General features: G+C 45.2%; 1 protein-coding gene across 1 annotated transcript; it reads left to right on the forward strand.

Annotated features, from left to right (window-relative positions):
- Window positions 1-74: 74 nt before the first annotated feature.
- On the forward strand, window positions 75-1520 carry LOC308292030 (NADH dehydrogenase [ubiquinone] flavoprotein 1, mitochondrial-like; the record flags this gene model as incomplete). Its single annotated transcript, XM_080734237.1, has 1 exon — window positions 75-1520. The coding sequence occupies one exon, from the start codon at window positions 75-77 to the stop codon at window positions 1518-1520; it is 1446 nt and encodes a 481-aa protein (XP_080590363.1).
- Window positions 1521-18708: the final 17188 nt, after the last annotated feature.

Consider the following 18708-nt stretch of genomic DNA (forward strand, 5'->3'; position numbering starts at 1 on the left):
GGATAGACTACTTGCAGCTCTACTGCTTCAGTTTTTATGCTTTCTACGCTAGTCGGGACATACATGAAGCAGATATGCTGTCACTGTCTCGGGCAGTCGTGAGTGCGGCGCTCGTACGCGTCCCAGTCGCCGTCAGTCACGGCGGAGCGGCTTCAGTCATGAGATTCAACGGCACAGCGACTCAGGAGGCGCCCAAGAAGACGACGACGACGAAAACACACGGCCCTCTGGCCGACCAGGACAGGATCTTCACAAACCTCTACGGCCGCCACGACTGGAGGCTGAGGGGCGCGCTGAGGCGAGGCGACTGGCACAAGACGAAGGAGATCGTGCTGAAGGGCGCGGACTGGATCGTCGGCGAGCTCAAGGCGTCGGGCCTCCGCGGCCGCGGCGGCGCCGGCTTCCCCACCGGCATGAAGTGGAGCTTCATGAAGAAACCCGGTGACGACGGCCGGCCCAAGTACCTGGTGGTGAACGCCGACGAGGGCGAGCCCGGCACCTGCAAGGACCGGGAGATCATGCGCCACGACCCCCACAAGCTGCTGGAGGGCTGCCTGGTGGCCGGCCGTGCCATCGGGGCCCGTGCCGCCTACATCTACATCCGAGGAGAGTTCTACAACGAGGCGTCCAACCTGCAGGTCGCCCTCAACGAGGCCTATGCCGCCCGCCTGCTCGGCAGGAACGCCTGCGGCTCGGGCTACGACTTCGACGTGTTCGTGGCGCGCGGCGCCGGCGCTTACATCTGCGGCGAGGAGACGGCGCTCATGGAGTCGCTGGAGGGCAAGCAGGGCAAGCCCCGCCTGAAGCCGCCGTTCCCCGCCGACGTGGGCCTCTTTGGCTGCCCGACCACCGTCAACAACGTGGAGACGGTGGCCGTGGCGCCGGCCATCTGCCGCCGCGGGGGCTCGTGGTTCGCGAGCTTCGGCCGGGAGAGGAACTCGGGCACGAAGCTCTTCAACATCTCGGGCCACGTCAACCACCCGTGCACGGTGGAGGAGTCCATGTCCGTCCCCATGAGGGAGCTCATCGAGAGGCACTGCGGCGGCGTGCGCGGCGGCTGGGACAACCTCCTCGCCGTGATCCCCGGCGGGTCCTCCGTGCCGCTCATCCCCAAGCGCGTGTGCGAGGACGTGCTGATGGACTTCGACGACCTGGTGCGGGCCGACTCTGCCCTGGGCACGGCCGCTCTCATCGTCATGGACCGGTCCACGGACGTGGTCAGGGCCGTGGCGCGCCTGATCAGGTTCTACAAGCATGAGAGCTGCGGGCAGTGCACGCCGTGCAGGGAGGGCGTGGACTGGATGGACAAGATGATGTGGCGTTTCGTGCGTGGCGACGCGCAGCCCTCGGAAATCGACATGATCTGGGAGATCAGCAAGCAAATCGAGGGCCACTCCATCTGCGCGCTGGGGGACGGCGCTGCCTGGCCCGTACAGGGACTCATCCGGCACTTCAGACCTGAGATGGAGCGCCGGATCGCTGATTTCCAGCAGCAGAAACAGGAACAGGCTCAGGCTTAAGTTTGTTCTTTCGCCACTCACCACTTTTTGGGCACTCTGATCATTCAGTCTGGACAGTGGTGGACAAATTATACTCAAAAGCAGTATACTAGAGTCAAAGTATAGATACTCCGGGTCAAATATTACTCAACTAAAATCGCACCTAGTGTGAAGTGAGCGGTGCTATTTATGAGTTAATTTCATCAAGCGTCCCGTTGCTAATCACAGCGTGTCTGTGAAGCTTGGCCAATGTAGCCTGATTTCAGACTACGCTGGGGCTTGAGTCTGAAGTTGTGGCCATTCTATTTGATTGAAAAGGGGAGGGGATTTCAAATTTGAAATTCCCAATCACAAGAGATCTGGTGGGAGGGGTTGTGTTTGACTTTTGCACACAAAACATTCCCTCCTCCCCCTCCCCTCAATGACATGCACCAAACAGGTCATTGTCTTTGATGTTTCATTGATTAGAGAGAAAAAATCACTAACGAGCTATTCGACACTTGTATGGCTCAATCAATGACTGCAGTTCGGAGCCCTTTTGAAGTTCAAAGGGAGCAATTAAGAACTCTGGTGAGCCACACAGCCACCCCTCCCTCCACTGTTTCTGTTGATTTTCAAAAGTTAGACGCGCCCCTCCTCCGCATTGCATTGATTTCATTGGTCGGTTTCGGTCGGTTTGAGAAGCTTTCGGTAGAAAGAGACACGTCATATGACACATCCAGACCAAGAGATGCAGTTCACTCAGAGAGTGGGCGGGTCTATTGGCTGGAGCCAGGCTATGGCCAATGAGACCCTGCATGGTCGATCAACAAACTTAGAGCCGTTTGTGTCAAGATGTAGGCCATATCTAGGCCACGCTTCAGTTTACCTTTTGGGGAACCGGACAAAGCCAGATATTGGAGCTTAGCCCCTTCATGGAGCAGTGGTCCTCAACATTTTCAGGCCGCTATACCGCCAAAATAAATCATATTTTTACGAGCACTAAGAGTTGAGGCATTATACATTTTGTATAACACAGTTCTATTGTGAAAATAGACGATCTACATGCTCACATGTATTCACATCAATTTGACCAATGTTTAATTTGTAATTTTAGAGGTATTAAAAAGTCCTTAAATTGTCACTTTAGAAATGTGCATGTAGGCCTACCCTCTATAGTATAGTAGTCTAGTAAACAAACCAACATACAGTTTAAGAGTCTATACACTTAAACTTTATGTTGGTTTGTTTACTGTTGAGTGAGAAAACAATGTTGCACATTAAGTTAATCATCTGTGGACCCCCCAAAATAATTTTGGGTTTCATACTCTCTGAAAGCACCCAGGACACCAGGGGAATCAGATGGTTATGGGCAGTGGTGATAAAAGTACTCACATATTTTACTTAATTTTACTCCTCCCATCCGAAAAACGTTACCAGAGCATCAAATCGCACACCACTCGTTTAATAGCTTTTTTGCCCAGGCAAAACGAAGGGTTGAAAGTGAAACAGGCACTGTACGCATTTTTAAACTGTACACTGTTACGCTGTATGGTATTGTTGTTGTTGGGACTTGTTTTGTGTGGCCTGCATGGTATGCGGGTCCACACTCTTGTGAGAGTGCTCCTGGCACAAGCATTTTATTGTATCTGTATTTATATGGATGGATATGTGTGACAATAAACCTGAACCTGAACCTGAAGTATAAGTATCAATGCTGCAATATAGAAAATACCTGTTACAAGTAAAAGTCCGGAATTCAAAATGTAGGCCTACTTTAGTAAAAGTATGAAATTATTGGCATCAAAATATACTTTATATCAAATATATCAAAATGTACTTTTACTTTTGGTAAAAGTACAAAATGTTTGAAAATAGCAGATCTACAAGCTCACAATGCGTCACATGACGACGCAATGTGAGCTTGTACTGTAGATTGGCTATTTTCAAATAGCTTATGTATAAAATAGGTCTAAAGTGGATTAATGTATGTTTATAATATAATCATTTATATCTGCTAACTAGTAACAAGTTTTCAAATAATTGTAGTGGAGTAAAAGTACAATATTTGGTTCTGAGATGTAGTGGATTAAAAGTAAAAGTATTGGAAATGGGAAATACTCAAGTAAACTAATACCTCAGTACTTAAGTAAAATAACTTAGTTACTTTACACCACTGGTTATGGGATAGATTCACTAACCACTAGACCTCCCACACAGTCAAATGACTTCAGCACATATGCAACTGCCTCATTCACTTATTCATAAAGACATATTCAGGGGTTGACACTAACGGTTGCCCGACTGCCCGTGGAAAGTATAATAAAACATTCGGGCAAAGAGGAGTTTGCTTTATGGTTGTCTGATGGGCAGGTTTTGAGTGGCGAAGCAATCTGTCTTTAGTTCGCTATAAACACAAGATGTATGTGGAATTTAAATGAAGCGAGCACAGCTGACCCATTATATGCGGTTTATATTTTAGTGCTCCTTCAAAACTGTATTAAAAGGTTTTTTATGATCATACCAGGAGGAAGATTTATTTCCAAAAAAGTGTACAGAAAGCGTTAAAATTATGTTTTTATGTGGCCACACACACAGGTTCATTAAGTATGCCTGGTTGTCAGGTGGGTGTTGACCCAGCTGAAGATAGCCACGGGCTATCCTATATGGCAAAAGGGGAGAGGATGATTTTATGATGTCATAACATCTGTGTGTTTTGACTCAGAGGCTTTCAGCTTTCAGGAAGTAACCATACATATGTATGGTTACTTCCTGGGAAGACAGGGAAGACAAATGTGCACATTATAAAAGTACAACACTATGGCACCACCTCTTTAAAAATTGCACCTGTATATCGCATGGTATCAAACAGGAGTCGGACACACAACCATATCTCCTTGTATGGGCTGTTCTGTCCGTGCAGTTATCTCCATACATGGAGTTTCGTGCTCCTACGGACACTCATATGGACACTCTTGAGGACACTCATACATAGCCTACCTACACACAAAGCCAGACATAGAAGCGGTTCGCACCGCTCAACAATTTACAGTACCTATCGCAATTTACTTTTGAGGAAAGTGGGCATGACCTTTGGGCAAGAGGAACGTGACCTGTACTTGTCGGACTGACCTTATTACTTGCGCCAGCAGAGCGCGCAAGTCATAAGTTCTGCAGTTTTGCAGAACTCTGCAGTTCTAGTTCATGTATGTAATCTCATCGAGACCTGCAAGTCTCATTCTCAACAGACCTGGTTCAGACAGCAGCAACAATCAACAAAGTTACATAGAGATACAGGCAGTACGTTCAATACAGAGACAAGATAAAGAACAGTTCGTCCAAATTACTTTTACTCGACGGTCTCGAGAGAAAACGGCGAAATCCCTTTTGCGTTCTCACTTTTTATTCTGTATTTAGATGGACACTCAACAGTCAACAGTGATTGAGTGGTTCAAACCTTGCCTAAGCCGACGTCAGCAATGGGGAGAAGACGACAGCCCTAGTAACAAGAAATCTTGTGAAATAAAATGACGTCAACCAATCATCAAGGACGATGATACACGAAAGAAGAAGAAGAAAACGCTGTGGTGTACATGCCATATCGCTGGATGGCGGTGATGCACTGCCAGATAAAGCAGTCACACACTTCCTGTTTACATTCATTGACCAGTGCAGCGTGGCTCGGCTCATGTCACACGTCGCCGTTTCCTCGGTTTTCACCTGTTTACATGGACACGCGAGGCGGAGCGTCTTCAAAGATTTCCACTCTGGAACTTGGTTTCACTTTGTTGCATTTTCAACCCCCGAAAACACTGTTGTCATCTAAACGGACGGCATATCTGACATTGTATTTTGAAGTTTTCTCGAGAAAACGGTGTTGTGTTAAAATGCCAGTGCAAACCCACCTCCCTGCTTTTGCAAAATAAGCTTAACAGCGTTAATAAAATGTTATTTACTTATTCACTCCTTATTGCCAATTATTCACTCCTCATCGTTTTCAGAAGAACATCTCGTGATGTCATCTCCTGTCACTGGCGTCCGAAGATGGAGGGAACATTATTGTTGGAAAAGGGGGGGAAACTAGTTAAGCCGTTAAATAGTGTTTGAGGTGCTGCGGTTGCATGTGTGGAAGCGCGCTGGCTTTCAGATGGGGACAGCGAGCGGACACACGGGGAGGAAGTTTGAGGGATACATGACACCGTCCTGTTGGACTTTGAATAAAGGCGAAGCTTTGTTCTCGGGGTCTGTAAACGGTTTGGATGGGGTCCGGGCCAGGCCAGCCCGAGCAGATCCAGGACTTGGAGGCAGAATATTCTCAGCGGAGCGTGGCGGTAGCGACAGTAACTCCAAACACTGCTGCCTCTGTCTTGGAAAACAGAGTCGTAGCTGGACCGTGAGGGGTTTGGAAAACAACGGAGATGATGACTTCAATTCTACTCTCTCTCTCTCAGGGGCGTCAATTGGGTATGGCAGGGGTATGCAGCTGCCATACCATGGGTCCGGGGGGGAGGGGGGGGGGATAAAAGTTACTTTTAAATATAAATCCATGAATGTCTCTTTATCTATCTGTTCTAGTTATTATGTTGTTACATTACAGTAAAATAACTACAAATGCAAAATTTAAAATGGTCACTTTAACAAGGTGGTGTGGCACGTTTACTAACATGTCAAGTTTAGCTGCACTTTAACAACCATTCCAGGCTGCCATATCCAGCCCAAGAAAACGTAGAAACGGGGGAAAAATAGAATGTACTTCTTAAAATAAATGTATCATTCGCACGCGTGCAAGACACCAGTCATGTTGCCATACCTTAGCTTTTTCTGAACTGACGCCACTGCTCTCTCTCTCTCTCTCTCTCTCTCTCTCTCTCTCTCTCACTCACTCACTCACACACACACACACACACACACACACACACACACACACACACACACACACACACACACACACACACACACACACACACACAGCACACACACACACACACACACACACACACACACACACACACACACACACACACACACAGTCCTCAGTGTTAATTTAACTCTGATGGGCCCCGTTCTCAGCCCTGTGTGGATCTCTCTGCATGTGTGGGAAGGTCTCGCGGGCAATCCGAGTGATAGCGTGTAATTTGTAGGCCTTGGACAAACCAGTGGAATAAGCAAAGTTTAGCATCAGAGTAAATTAAATTATTATAAAGGATTTTTTTATTGAACGCAGCGTTTTTCCACAGCGGCCAGCTTGCAGCTATCTAAGCTGCGAGCAGGGAAACTTTAGCTATTTACATAAAACCTCAAGTGTCGAATTATCTTTCGTGCACCTGGCCCTCTGGCCAGCTCACAACAGCACACATTATGTCAACTCCGACAGAAACAGGCAGGATTACTCCCTGGCCTTCTCTTGTCAATGAGTAACAGCTATTTTTACTTGTTTTCCATTGATATGGTGTGATGTGGCTGACGTGTGCCACTGTGCATTACTATGGAGGCCAGTGTTTTTCGATCTTAACCCTACAAGTATCGTTACTTGGCTTAAAACATTTTTTAACCATACATATCGTCACTGTCGGGCAGAAACCTCGTATCTCCAAGTCTAAAATGTGTATGTTTTTCCGCGAAGTAAAAAGCCCTGCTTCATCAGACAAGGCCGTCACACAAAAGTAGTGAAAACAGCAGATCTACAAGCACACAACGCCTCGCGGTGCGAGGCGTTGTGTGCTTGTAGATTGGCTGTTTTCACTAGTTTAGTTCATTTTTTAAATGATACAAAACGAACGCTTTTGGACATACATGGTTTCCACCTGACAACGACGATATATATATATACTGTATATATATATATATATATACACTCGGACAAAGTGCCTTGGAACAGGAAAGTCATTATGTTGGCGTTCCTCAAGTAAATACATACTGTTTCTGATTACATTATTTGTTGCTTTCCAAAGTATTCTCCGCTCTCTGACCATGTTTTATTTGTTTCAGAACGGTGCTTTCTGGGAATTCTGGGGATCACTGTTCAAACAGATGCCGTAATTTACCGTGTCGCTTTTTGGAGTCACCAAAAGAGACTACAACAACGAAGGTTACTGAATATCTTATATGAATGAAAGTTGAAAGCTACCTAAGTGAAAGTAGCCAACAAAATAAACTCATTTCTGTAACAGTTAGTTATTTGGTCACAGCCTGACCGTATCCGTATGATATAAAATGTATAATAAAAATATAAAATATGTATAATTATGTATTAATAAGTACATTTAGTGTGAATATGTCTATGTGTTGCTTTCTCATAGAGAAGTTGTTCAAAACTTCACTGGAATGATTCTAGGCCTTCATAACTCTTGGTCTTATGGAGACCTGTTTAAAAAGAAAAGAATACACTTAGTGCTTAGTGTGAAGTGCTATTTATGAGTTAATCTCATTAAGTGTCCCCCGAAGCTTGGTCAGTGTCACCCTTGGCGGCGTAGGCTACAACAGACTTTTAGCAATTCGTGCCAAGATGTAGGACAGATGTAGGCCACACTACAGAGCCTAGACAAAGCCAGATGTTAGAGCTTAACTCCTTCCAGGAGCACCGCTCAAAAACTATCATTGGCTACATCCTTCCCCCAACTTCCTCAAGGCCATTTGACAGCACAAGCAAAGTTGACAGATGAACGGTTTTAATAGTTTTACAAGCACGATCAACTCAAGTGTATGTAGCTTGCCGTTTCACACATTAAAACTGTCTATAATGGAGGAGCTAGATTGTTTTTTTGCCTAAAGGGGATCCCAGCTGTATATGCAAGCATGACTAGTGATGCAGCTCATGATGCATCAAAAAATAGTTAAGTTAATCATCTGGGGACCCCCCCAAAAATCATTTGGGGACCCCCCTGGGGATCCCGACCCACTGTTTGGGAAACAGTGGTGTAAAGGAACCTAAATAATCCAGTGTGCAGACCTTATTTTAATTTGTGGATTCTGACCTCAGCCCGGAACCTGGTTTTCAGTGAGTGGCTGTGCGTGCTTCATTGTTCTTTTCTGTACACATACGAATGACCTTCAAAAAAAATGTGACCTTAATCCCCCTACCGATCAAGACAGCCTGTCTGCTTTAATTGTGGTTCACAGCCTACTGTTTGTGTTTGGTTGTTTTGTTGTAACGCTTTTCTGCTTTTCATTACTGGCATGGTTTGGTTGATTATTGAATGGATGATCAAAATGAAACGACGGAGTCTGCGTGTGTGTGTGTGTGTGTGTGTGTGTGTGTGTGTGTGTGTGTGTGTGTGTGTGTGTGTGTGTGTGTGTGTGTGTGTGTGTGCGAAACTGTGTGTGTGCCAGAGGTTTATTGATTACAGCATAAAGGTCTTTAGACCTTCGTCTTGTTTTCGTCATTTAAAACAAACTGAATGACGAGAGAAAACAAAACGGCATGTGGACATGCAGGCACGTGCACACATAGACATCAACGGGGGCTTGAGCACCCTCCCTTTAATCCTTCTGTAAAAAGTGCCCTCTCCAGACCATGAATGCTGTTTTTACTATGGTGAAAGAAATGCAAATGCCCTCTTTACATCATGCCATACCTGAAGGTGGCATTCAAGAGAATTGCCTTGTCCAAACTCTCCCTCTCTGCCCTCTCTGTGTAGAAATCCATACCGTACACCACATCTCCAGTATTGATTTGATTATGTTCTTGACTTGTTTAGTTCAGTGTGGTATCAAGCACTGAAAATAGCCCACCTCCAGACGCGTTGTGAGCTTGGAGGTAGGGTTGGGACTAGTTAGGATTTTAACGATTCCGAGTCCTTAGCGATTCCCTCTTAACGATTCCGGTTCCTAACGGTTCTCTTAACGGTTCCAATATATATATTTTTTCATATTTTCTGACACTGACGCTTCTGTATGTCCTATAGAAAAATAAAACATGAACGATTGAGACCATTTAACAGTAGTTGTTTACATAAGCCTAATGGGCGTTCAAATAAATAATAATTTAGGTATAGTTGTTGTAATACAAATTTATATTGTAATATAATCACAGTTAAGGGTCAATTTGTTTCTTACCAATAGGGCTACTTTTGTGTAATTGAAAATGTAGATATATTCATGTGGTGTGTGGTGTGGTGTGGTGTGGTACTAAAGCTGCAGTGGAAAAGGGGCTATTGTGAAGTCAGGTTTCTAAACGTCGCGCCCATCTGTATGTTTAAGGCTTTAAGCGTTGGTTAAAATAGCTGATCTACAAGCTCACGTTGTCTTGTGGATGCGACGCGTTGTGAGCTTGCAGATCAGCTATTTTCGGCATGCAACACAGCGAAGTAGTCAGGCTTTACTTGCGTTGCAACTTGCAAAGACGTAACAAGGAAGAAGAGAAGCACCCAGGCAGACGGCACAGAGGAGCGCCTCAGTCCGCTCACATATCAACTTTCGCGAGGTCTTCTGCAGCTGCGGGTGTTATTTGGAGCATAATGTGAAATGTGAATGAAAAGAAAGATGCGAGGACAGAAGACCGCGGTCCGAACGAGCGAACGAGCCTACGAGCGCCGCTCATGGACGTCAGAATGAACGCGCTTCCAGTGAGCTGAAGTACAGCCAAACTTTGGAAGACTTCTGTCTCTTCGGCACCATGCTGTTTGTTTATCACGCTGCTTGTTGGTGTGTTCAGTTGTCGTCGCTCTCACTCGCGCTGCTCAGTGACGCGGACATTCCCAGCATTCTTTCTGTAGAGGTGGCCTGACGTCACCACAGCTGCTTGCAATGGAATGCACATTAAATGCGCGCTGATTAGACCCGTTAAGAGAATCGGACCGGCAAAAATGATTGACCCGGTTCTGGACCCGCTATCATGGAACCGGGTCCTAAAAAGAACCGGTTTCGGGTCCCAACCCTACTTGGAGGTCTGCTATTTCCAATATTTTCACCAAAAGGCCCTTTTAGAAATGTCAGACCCTGCCTCTCTAACATTCTCTGCACGTCCCTGTGTATATGTTCAAAATCAAATTGGTTCACTCTCCCACACCTTTCCCACAAGGCCATTTTCCTGCACCTATGGGAGTGACGTGCACTAGGACCCAGCACCCATTTGTCCAAGTAACTGGGACACTTTTGCCTCCTTTGAGTGTGTGGACTTACTGTACTGTAAGTGCAATTAAACACATACATACATCACATCATGCGACACAAAATAGTTAATTGCACCATACAAATGAAATGACCGTAATGGAAATAATCGGATGCCTTTTTTGCATCTATCCTTTTGATAATGGTGTGACAATGTATGTAATTTGACATAATGTTTTGTTGTCAATAAAGATGTCAGAGTGTTTATGTAATTCTGAGTTTATGTAGCATGTGTGGAATATTTACCGTAGGTCACATCTCTCATCTTTCTCTTACTGCCCAAAAGCCTTTCATCATATTACAATGCAGTGAATGCACACAGTAGTCCTACATTTCTAATGTTTTAAATGTAAATAACGCATTGTGAGCTTATAGATCGTATACTTTTGGCAAACAGATTTGGTGTTGTTGACAGAGAAAAAAAAAAGCAAGCCATCTCAGGTCTAGACTCGTTTATCAAGTCTACTCTAGAGCAGTGGTTCCCAAACCTTTTAGCTTGTGGTGACTCAAAAGAGAAATTAGACGTTTGCCCAGGACCCAAACTAGTGAAAACAGCCGATCTACTGTACACGCTCACAATGCATCGTGTTGTGAGCTTGTAGATCGGCTATTTTCACTACTACTTAAACATTTGTTTTCTACATTATGGAATTTCTTAGATTTTTATTTCATTTATTCATGAAATTACTTCGAACAATCACTGCATTTGTTTTAATCATGAAAGATTTTGCTTATTTTGGCAATGTCCACGAGCCACAAATGGGTCCCGACCGAGTGTTTGGGAACCAGTGCTCTAGAGGGATACAGTAGGCCTACTGTAGCCTATACAGTATGTGGTAATCTTTGCTCTCATTGGTGAGGAAAATGTCATATTATTACTATGTATGTTTTATATTCATTGGCGAGGAAAGTTCAAGTGAGGCACCCATCTAAAATAAGACAATAATATTGGGCAATATTACACCGCACTGGATCTTGAGATCAGACAGACAGATGATTTCAAAATGCAAAGTGCAAAATGAGTTTTGGAGCCTACTAGCTGTCAACTGGGATTATCGTTGGAAGCGCGTGTGTTCTTTGTTTGATTTGTGTCATGCTGAAATCTGCCCATTCGATCTTGAGATACCCAATCACCCATTCTTGTGTGCATTTCAAGTTCACATTTTGGCCTGAAGATGGCACTGGAGCAAAGTTCAAGGAGTCACTCAAAGTGTTAATATTAACACTTAATGTGTTTAATATTAATAATAATAATAATATGTATAAGGGTAAGTATACTAATAAGTAGGGTAATAATAAAGTAGTTGTTGTTTAGGACCAAAATGTTCACAATCCATCCCTACAGAGTGGTTGTTCAGTAACAGGGGTCTCCCCCACCTCTCTCTCTCACACACACACACACACACACACACACACACACACACACACACACACACACACACACACACACACACACACACACACACACACACACACACACACACACACACACACACACAGAACCCCTGATTGCTCCCGATGAGCAGATTGGTGCCTTGCATGGTTTCCATGCAAGGTGTGAATGGGTGAATACACTGCACAATAATTGTGTGAAGTGCCTTGGATAAAGGTGCTATATAAATGCACCCCCCCCCCCCCCCCCACACACACACACACACACACTCACACTCACACACACACACACACACACACACACACACACACACACACACACACACACATGCTCACGCACACGCACAACCAGCGTAAAACACAAAAGCCACAAAACTGCCTTTGAATAGGACTCTACTGTACAAAGGCTCTCTCCACAACTGTGCCAAGTATGAATCACAGTCCCTGAATACTAGCAGACCTGTGTGGATGTAGAGGCCTAATCCGTCAAATAGGATGAGACTTACTACTGGAACTACAAGCCGGCTAAGCTGGCTAGACGACGTGCATTATAGACTTATGGCGGGAGGTGTGCAGTGTAAGGTGTGTGTGTAAGGTGTGTGTGTGTGTGTGTGTGTGTGTGTGTGTGTGTGTGTGTGTGTGTGTGTGTGTGTGTGTGTGTGTGTGCAGTGTGTGTGTGTGTGTGTGTGTGTGTGTGTGTGTGCGTGCAGTGTGTGTGTGTGTGTGTGTGTGTGTGTGTGTGTGTGTGTGTGTGTGTTTGTGTGTGTGTGTGTGTGTGTGTGTGTGTGTGTGTGTGTGTGTGTGTGTGTGTGTGTGTGTGTGTGTGTGTGTGTGTGTGTGTGTGTGTGTGTGTGTGTGTGTGTGTGTGTGTGTGTGCAGAGGTCACTGAGAGGTCTTGTTTTGTTTACAGACTTATTAAGAACCTTAATTCTTCGGAGGCGTCTTTTTCTTCTTTCTTTTTTTTCCCAAAGAGCGTATTTCATCTTGTTATTATTGGTACAATGAATGAGATTTTCAGTGTTCCCTCTCCTGATCAACCTTAACCACTTCCTCCACCTGGTCTTTGGGCTGCCACGGGGTCTCCTCCCTGTGGGACGTGCATAAAGGACCTTCCTAGGGAGACGCTCAGGAGGCATCCCTAGTACTCTCCAAACGTACTGTAGGAGCAGCGGTTAGTCACAAATGCTAGTTACCATATCGTCGTTGTCGGGTGGAAACCTCGTATCTCCAAGTTTAAAATGTGTAGGTTCTTTCGCAAAGTAAAGCCCTGCTTCATCGTACAAGGCCGTCGCACAAAAGTAGTGAAAACAGCCGATCTACAAGCACACAACGCCTCGCGGTGCGAGGCGTTGTGTGCTTGTAGATCGGCTGTTTTCACTAGTTTAAATCATTTCTAAAATGGAAAATGCAAAACGAACGGTTTTAGACATACAAGGTTTTCACCCGACAATGATTACAATATACTGTAAGGCAAATAATCATAGATGAATCATCACGTTTAAGTCTTTAGAACTAGCATAGTCTGCATCTCCCCATCACCCCATTCACTGATCGGTCGATCTAGACCAATCAGTGTGCCCCCTGGTTTTAGAGGCACAGAGGCGCGGTGATAGGACTTCACCGTGAGTCCGTGACTATGATGGCCATCACATTTTTAGGTGATAGCTTATCACCTAAAATTTGAGGTGATAGCTCTTCACCTTGGACTCTGATGCAGCCTTTAGGCAGATGCACAGTGGATTCGAACGCACAACCTCTGCAGTGGTGGCCGACCTGAGTATCGATCAAAAAGTTATGCCTTGTTTATTTCCCCCGCTCAACCAGTTTTAGCCCATTGAATAAGACATATTAGTGGGCAGAGGTCGTCTTGGCTACGTGAGACTGGTGTTCTCACTTAAATTTGGTCATTCAGGTCCATTGTGCCAGATCCATTGACTGTGGACTACTAACAACAGGACTGTCATCTTTCATTTTGAGTTTTGACTCAAAAAGGTGGTTTTGAAAGCCTTTACAAGCCTGTGGGAGCTGGAGCTACAGGGGCAAGCTGAAAAACAAAAAGTCATTGTTTCAATCCTCTGCTCAGACAAGAGGGTTACTTACTTGTCTGCTGTGAACTTATATCACATGGCGTGCTATAATGACCACGTACATATTGAGCAAGGCACCAAAGTCCTGAAAATTCTCCAGCTGAGATACACTAGACCAGCAGTTCCAAACAGGCACAGGCACACATAGACATAGGCTTGAGCCCCTGCCCTTTTATCCGTCTGCAAAAATTGCCCTCTCAAGACCATGAATGCAGTTTTTACAATGGTGAATGAAAGCAGGGCAAATGCCCCTTTCCCTGCCATACCTGAAGGCGGCATTCAAAAGAATTGCCTTTTCCAAACTCTCCTGAACTTGAATGCAGCATCTTATATTGAAAGAATTGCCCTCTCTGGGTAGAAATCCCAGTATTCACTTGAACATCCTTAGTTCAGTGTGGTATCAAATACTGAAAATAGCCGACCTCCAAGCTCACAGCGCGTCTCAGCGCGACGCGTTGTGAGCTTGGAGGTCTGCTATTTTCGGTATTTCCACCAACCCCTTTTAGAAATGTCAGCCCCTGCCGCTCTAACACATGCACGTCCCTGCCCACACACACACTCAGGACAGTCTCTCTCATCATGTCCATCTGCTCTGGCTCGTAACATCTTGCCACTATACAGTAAATGTGTTTGAACCGTCCATCTAGTACCTGTGTCCCTGAGTGTCGGAGGAACCCAAGCCACAGAAGTGGCTAGTAGCAAAGACTTTCTACAGTGACATTATTATCAGGTGAGGTGTTCACATTCACGTTTACACTATACAGATGCACTGTGACAGTGGAGTGTTCTGCCAGAACACTGCACTACAGTGCATGAACGGTTATTTAGATTCAGCTCAAGGGCACATCTGTGAAGGACGATGATCCCTTGATATGCGACTGTCTTTTTTAAAAGTATTTTTGCATAGTACTGTGTTTTATTTGTCTGTCATTCAATGTTATATGCGTTAAAAAAGGACCCTAATTGAAGTGAACTGTACTGTCATGAAACTGTACCTTTGTCCTTTTCCTATGCAAACTTCTAATAAAGTCTTCAATCAATCAATCAACCAATCAATCAATCAGTTCAACAGCACACATATTGTGGTGATCCTAGCGATGAAATGAAATAATCTTTTGTAGCGTGACAAAGTATACCGGTAAATTAGCTTTAAGAAAGTCTGATCTTCTGTCTGGTGACCGTAGATGTTCTTCTGTAAGAGCTCAACATTCTGTAATCATTACAATTTTGACAACTGGACCCCGAGAAGCACACATTTTCCCCATTCTGCTTTTGGCGACGCGCGAGCCACAATTACCAGCGGAAAGAAGTCAATTTGATTCATTAGGTCCATCTGGGTCTTACATAATATACTTCTGTGTAGGTGTTTGTGCGTTTTGAATGGAGCGAACACCAGCCCAAATCCAATTAGTTTGTGGGGGAGAAGAAAAAAGAAACCTCTGTAGATTATACATATGAAGACTCTGTTATTGATAAATGACACTGGACCCTGGCGTTTCTCTAAATATAGGGCCTGGGGCCCCAAAGTGGGTCTCAGGGTAACTCCTTTCAGAACCTCTCCCTCCGCTATGCAGCTCAGAGAAGAGCAACGTGTTGAAATAAAGACGTTATATCGCTCTTTTTGTCAGCCTGTTCTGTGTTTTCCCCACTCTTATTTGTTGTGTCTTTACCACGTGACCAGGGGAGGTAGTAATGTTTCCTATGCGGCCGCAACTTCCGGAATGTCTAAAGAACATGGGACCGGCTGACAAAATGAGCGATATAAACTCTTTATTTCAACACGTTGCTTCGATTTTCTTTCACCCTTGAGAAGTAAAACGACGAGAGACCGGCATAGGACCTTCACTATTTGGATGGAATGTTCACAAAAGGCAAGAAGTGTTCGCGAACGGCAGATCTTCCACCCAGTCGGACGATTCTGGTTGACGACAGTGAGGACAGCATCTCGGAGCTGCATAGCGGAGGGAGAGGTTCCGAAAGGAGCTAGTCACAGGGCTGTTTCTTTTGGATCCCAACCTGACGAGTGCACGCAAATTTCTCTAATGAAACCACCCAGCAATACAGGACCCAAAACAGGACAAAACTGGAGTCTCACTCAGGCTGTACCCACTCCCCTCACAAGCAATCACGCAACCAAATCCAGACTTTCTAATAGATTTCACAAGCCCACCATTGAAACGAGTGGCAGATCTAATCTGTCAGTGAAAATGGGGAAGTGTTGAGCTATATAAGTGAACAGCGCCTGTCTCTCTTCTCAGCAGGGTGTTACGAGCTAGCATCGGTCGCTCCCCACAAGCCGTGCTTTCAGGTCAACCGGCGTGGTGGGAGGGGACACTTTGGATAAGCTAATGGGCCGTGGTTAGTTTCATTTGGAAGCGGAGAGAGAGACCTTGGGGCACGTAGCTATATTGAGATGCATTCATAGGACACACAGGTCTTCTTAAGGCTGTTGAGATTCTTATCGTCTGTTGTGAATGTGAAATCACGGACGTGTTTGTTAACCAATTCCAAATGAGCATACATCAGCATACATCATTGGTTCTCAACGTGCGGTCTGAGGCAGGCACATGCACACATAGACAATCAAAGGGGGCTTGAGCCCCTGCCCTTTTATCTGACTGTAAAAAGTGCCTTCTCCAGAACATGAATGCCGTTTTTACTATGGTGAAAGAAATGCAAATGTCCTCTTTCCATGCCATACCTGAAGGCAGCATTCAAGAGAATTGCCTTGTCCAAACTCTTCGAACTTGAATGCAGCATCTTATGTTGAAAGGATGTCCCTCTCTGTGTAGAAATCCATGCCGTTACGCCACATCTCCAGTATATTATGCTTAGTTTAGTGTGGTATCACACACTGAAAATAGCCGACCTCCAAACTCACAACGCGTCGCAGCAGAGCTTGGAGGTCTGCTATTTTCGATATTTCCACCAGAGGGCCCTTTTAGAAATGTCAGCCCCTGCCTCTCTAACATTCTCTGCACGTCCCTGGTCCGAGGGGCTTCCGGGGGGGTCAAATGGACCTTCATGGATCTGTAACTCCAGCAATGCCCAAGTGGAACATCAAATGGGGTCTGTGGTGGTCTAATACATTTCAAACTACATGGGGGTCTTTAATTGACATTTAAAAATAGTCCCTTGTACAGCACTGTGCTGACGCACACGCATGCACACACTCACTCACATACTCACGCACGCACACACAAACTTTCACGTTCATGTTTACAGTACGTGCAAGTCGAAACCGGATTATCTACACAAACAAAACCGAGAAAGCAATCTAAAATGTGCTAGAAGAAAATCCAATTAGTCTGGAGCCAGTGTACTTCTTTTTTTGTGTGTGTGTGTTATTGCTCAGATGAGGTTATACCATCATTACTCATGTGGAGCTAAAGTAATAGTCGTTAGTACTGGTGGTGCTGCGCACTTATAGACAGCGTGTAAACACGTTGCTGAACGGCTCACACGTGTTCACTCCAGGGGTGTCGCACCAAATTCTGGGCCCTGGGTACAAGGATTCACTCACATTTTGTGCTTTAACCATTGAAAAAGTAAGCCATTTACCATGAGAGGGAGTGGGTTGTTGGCTGATTTACGGCTTCGCCTTGTGCCAAACAACCCCGAAACAGTGGCAAATCAGCCAACAACCCACGACCCTCGAATGGTAAATTGCTTTTCTACCACTTCTACCATATAAATGAAAGAAAACACAGTTGTAACTTGCAAGGTTTTGGAAATGTTACAACTGCAACACAACAGTGGGCTGGGTCCATGAGCCAACTCAAGGTTGTTGACTGATTTACCACTGTTTTAAGCCAATCAGAATCCAGTATCTGAACACGTGACCACAAAAAGTGGTAGAATAGCAGATATACAAGCTGTGAGCTTGTAGATCTGCTATTTTTGAAAGATCGTGAAAATGTGTGCGGAGTCTGAATATTTCAAATCCTTCTAAGGTTTTTTTTGAAAAACCTAAGTTTCTATGTCAGTGGTACTCAAACCTTTTCATGTGAACGACCCCCAAAATTATATGTTTTTGGCCACGGACCCCCATCTCAAAATATCCAGGGACCTGGTTCCAGGGACCCCCCCAGAAGCAACATTTGAGTTACAAACGTTCGCTTAAAAAAAATACACATATTCAAAGATTTGCACCCATTTTCACGACCTTTCGAAAATAGCAGATGAACAAGCGCGGCACGTGAGCTTGTATATCTGCTATTTTTCAATAGCTAAAGACAGGCCCCTCCACCTTGGGCCCTAGTAACTCAGTCCCATCCCCCCCCCCCCCCTTGTGACGCCCCTGGTTCACTCTGCACTCCCTGGAGGAGCCGTTCCAACTGGCAGCAGGGATGTGAAGGCCACTTCTCGGCAAAAGGCAGCACCAGAAACACAGTCGTATGTTTTAAAACACTGAATATAGTGTTCTCTGTGCCAGGGAGCAAAGCTTTTATATACCCCTTCAATACACCACATGGAGCCATGCAGGCAGCCTGTGTTGGAAACTGGAATATAGCCTGCCTCTCTCTCTCTCTCTCTCTCTCTCTCTCTCTCGCTCTCCCTCTCTCCGTCTCTCTTTCTCTCTCTCTCTCTCTCTCTCGCTTTCTCTCTCAATTCAATTCAATTCAATTCAATTCAGTTCAGTT

This window comes from Nannobrachium achirus (assembly GCF_963921795.1).
Source record: "Nannobrachium achirus genome assembly, chromosome: 9".
Taxonomy (NCBI): domain Eukaryota; kingdom Metazoa; phylum Chordata; class Actinopteri; order Myctophiformes; family Myctophidae; genus Nannobrachium; species Nannobrachium achirus.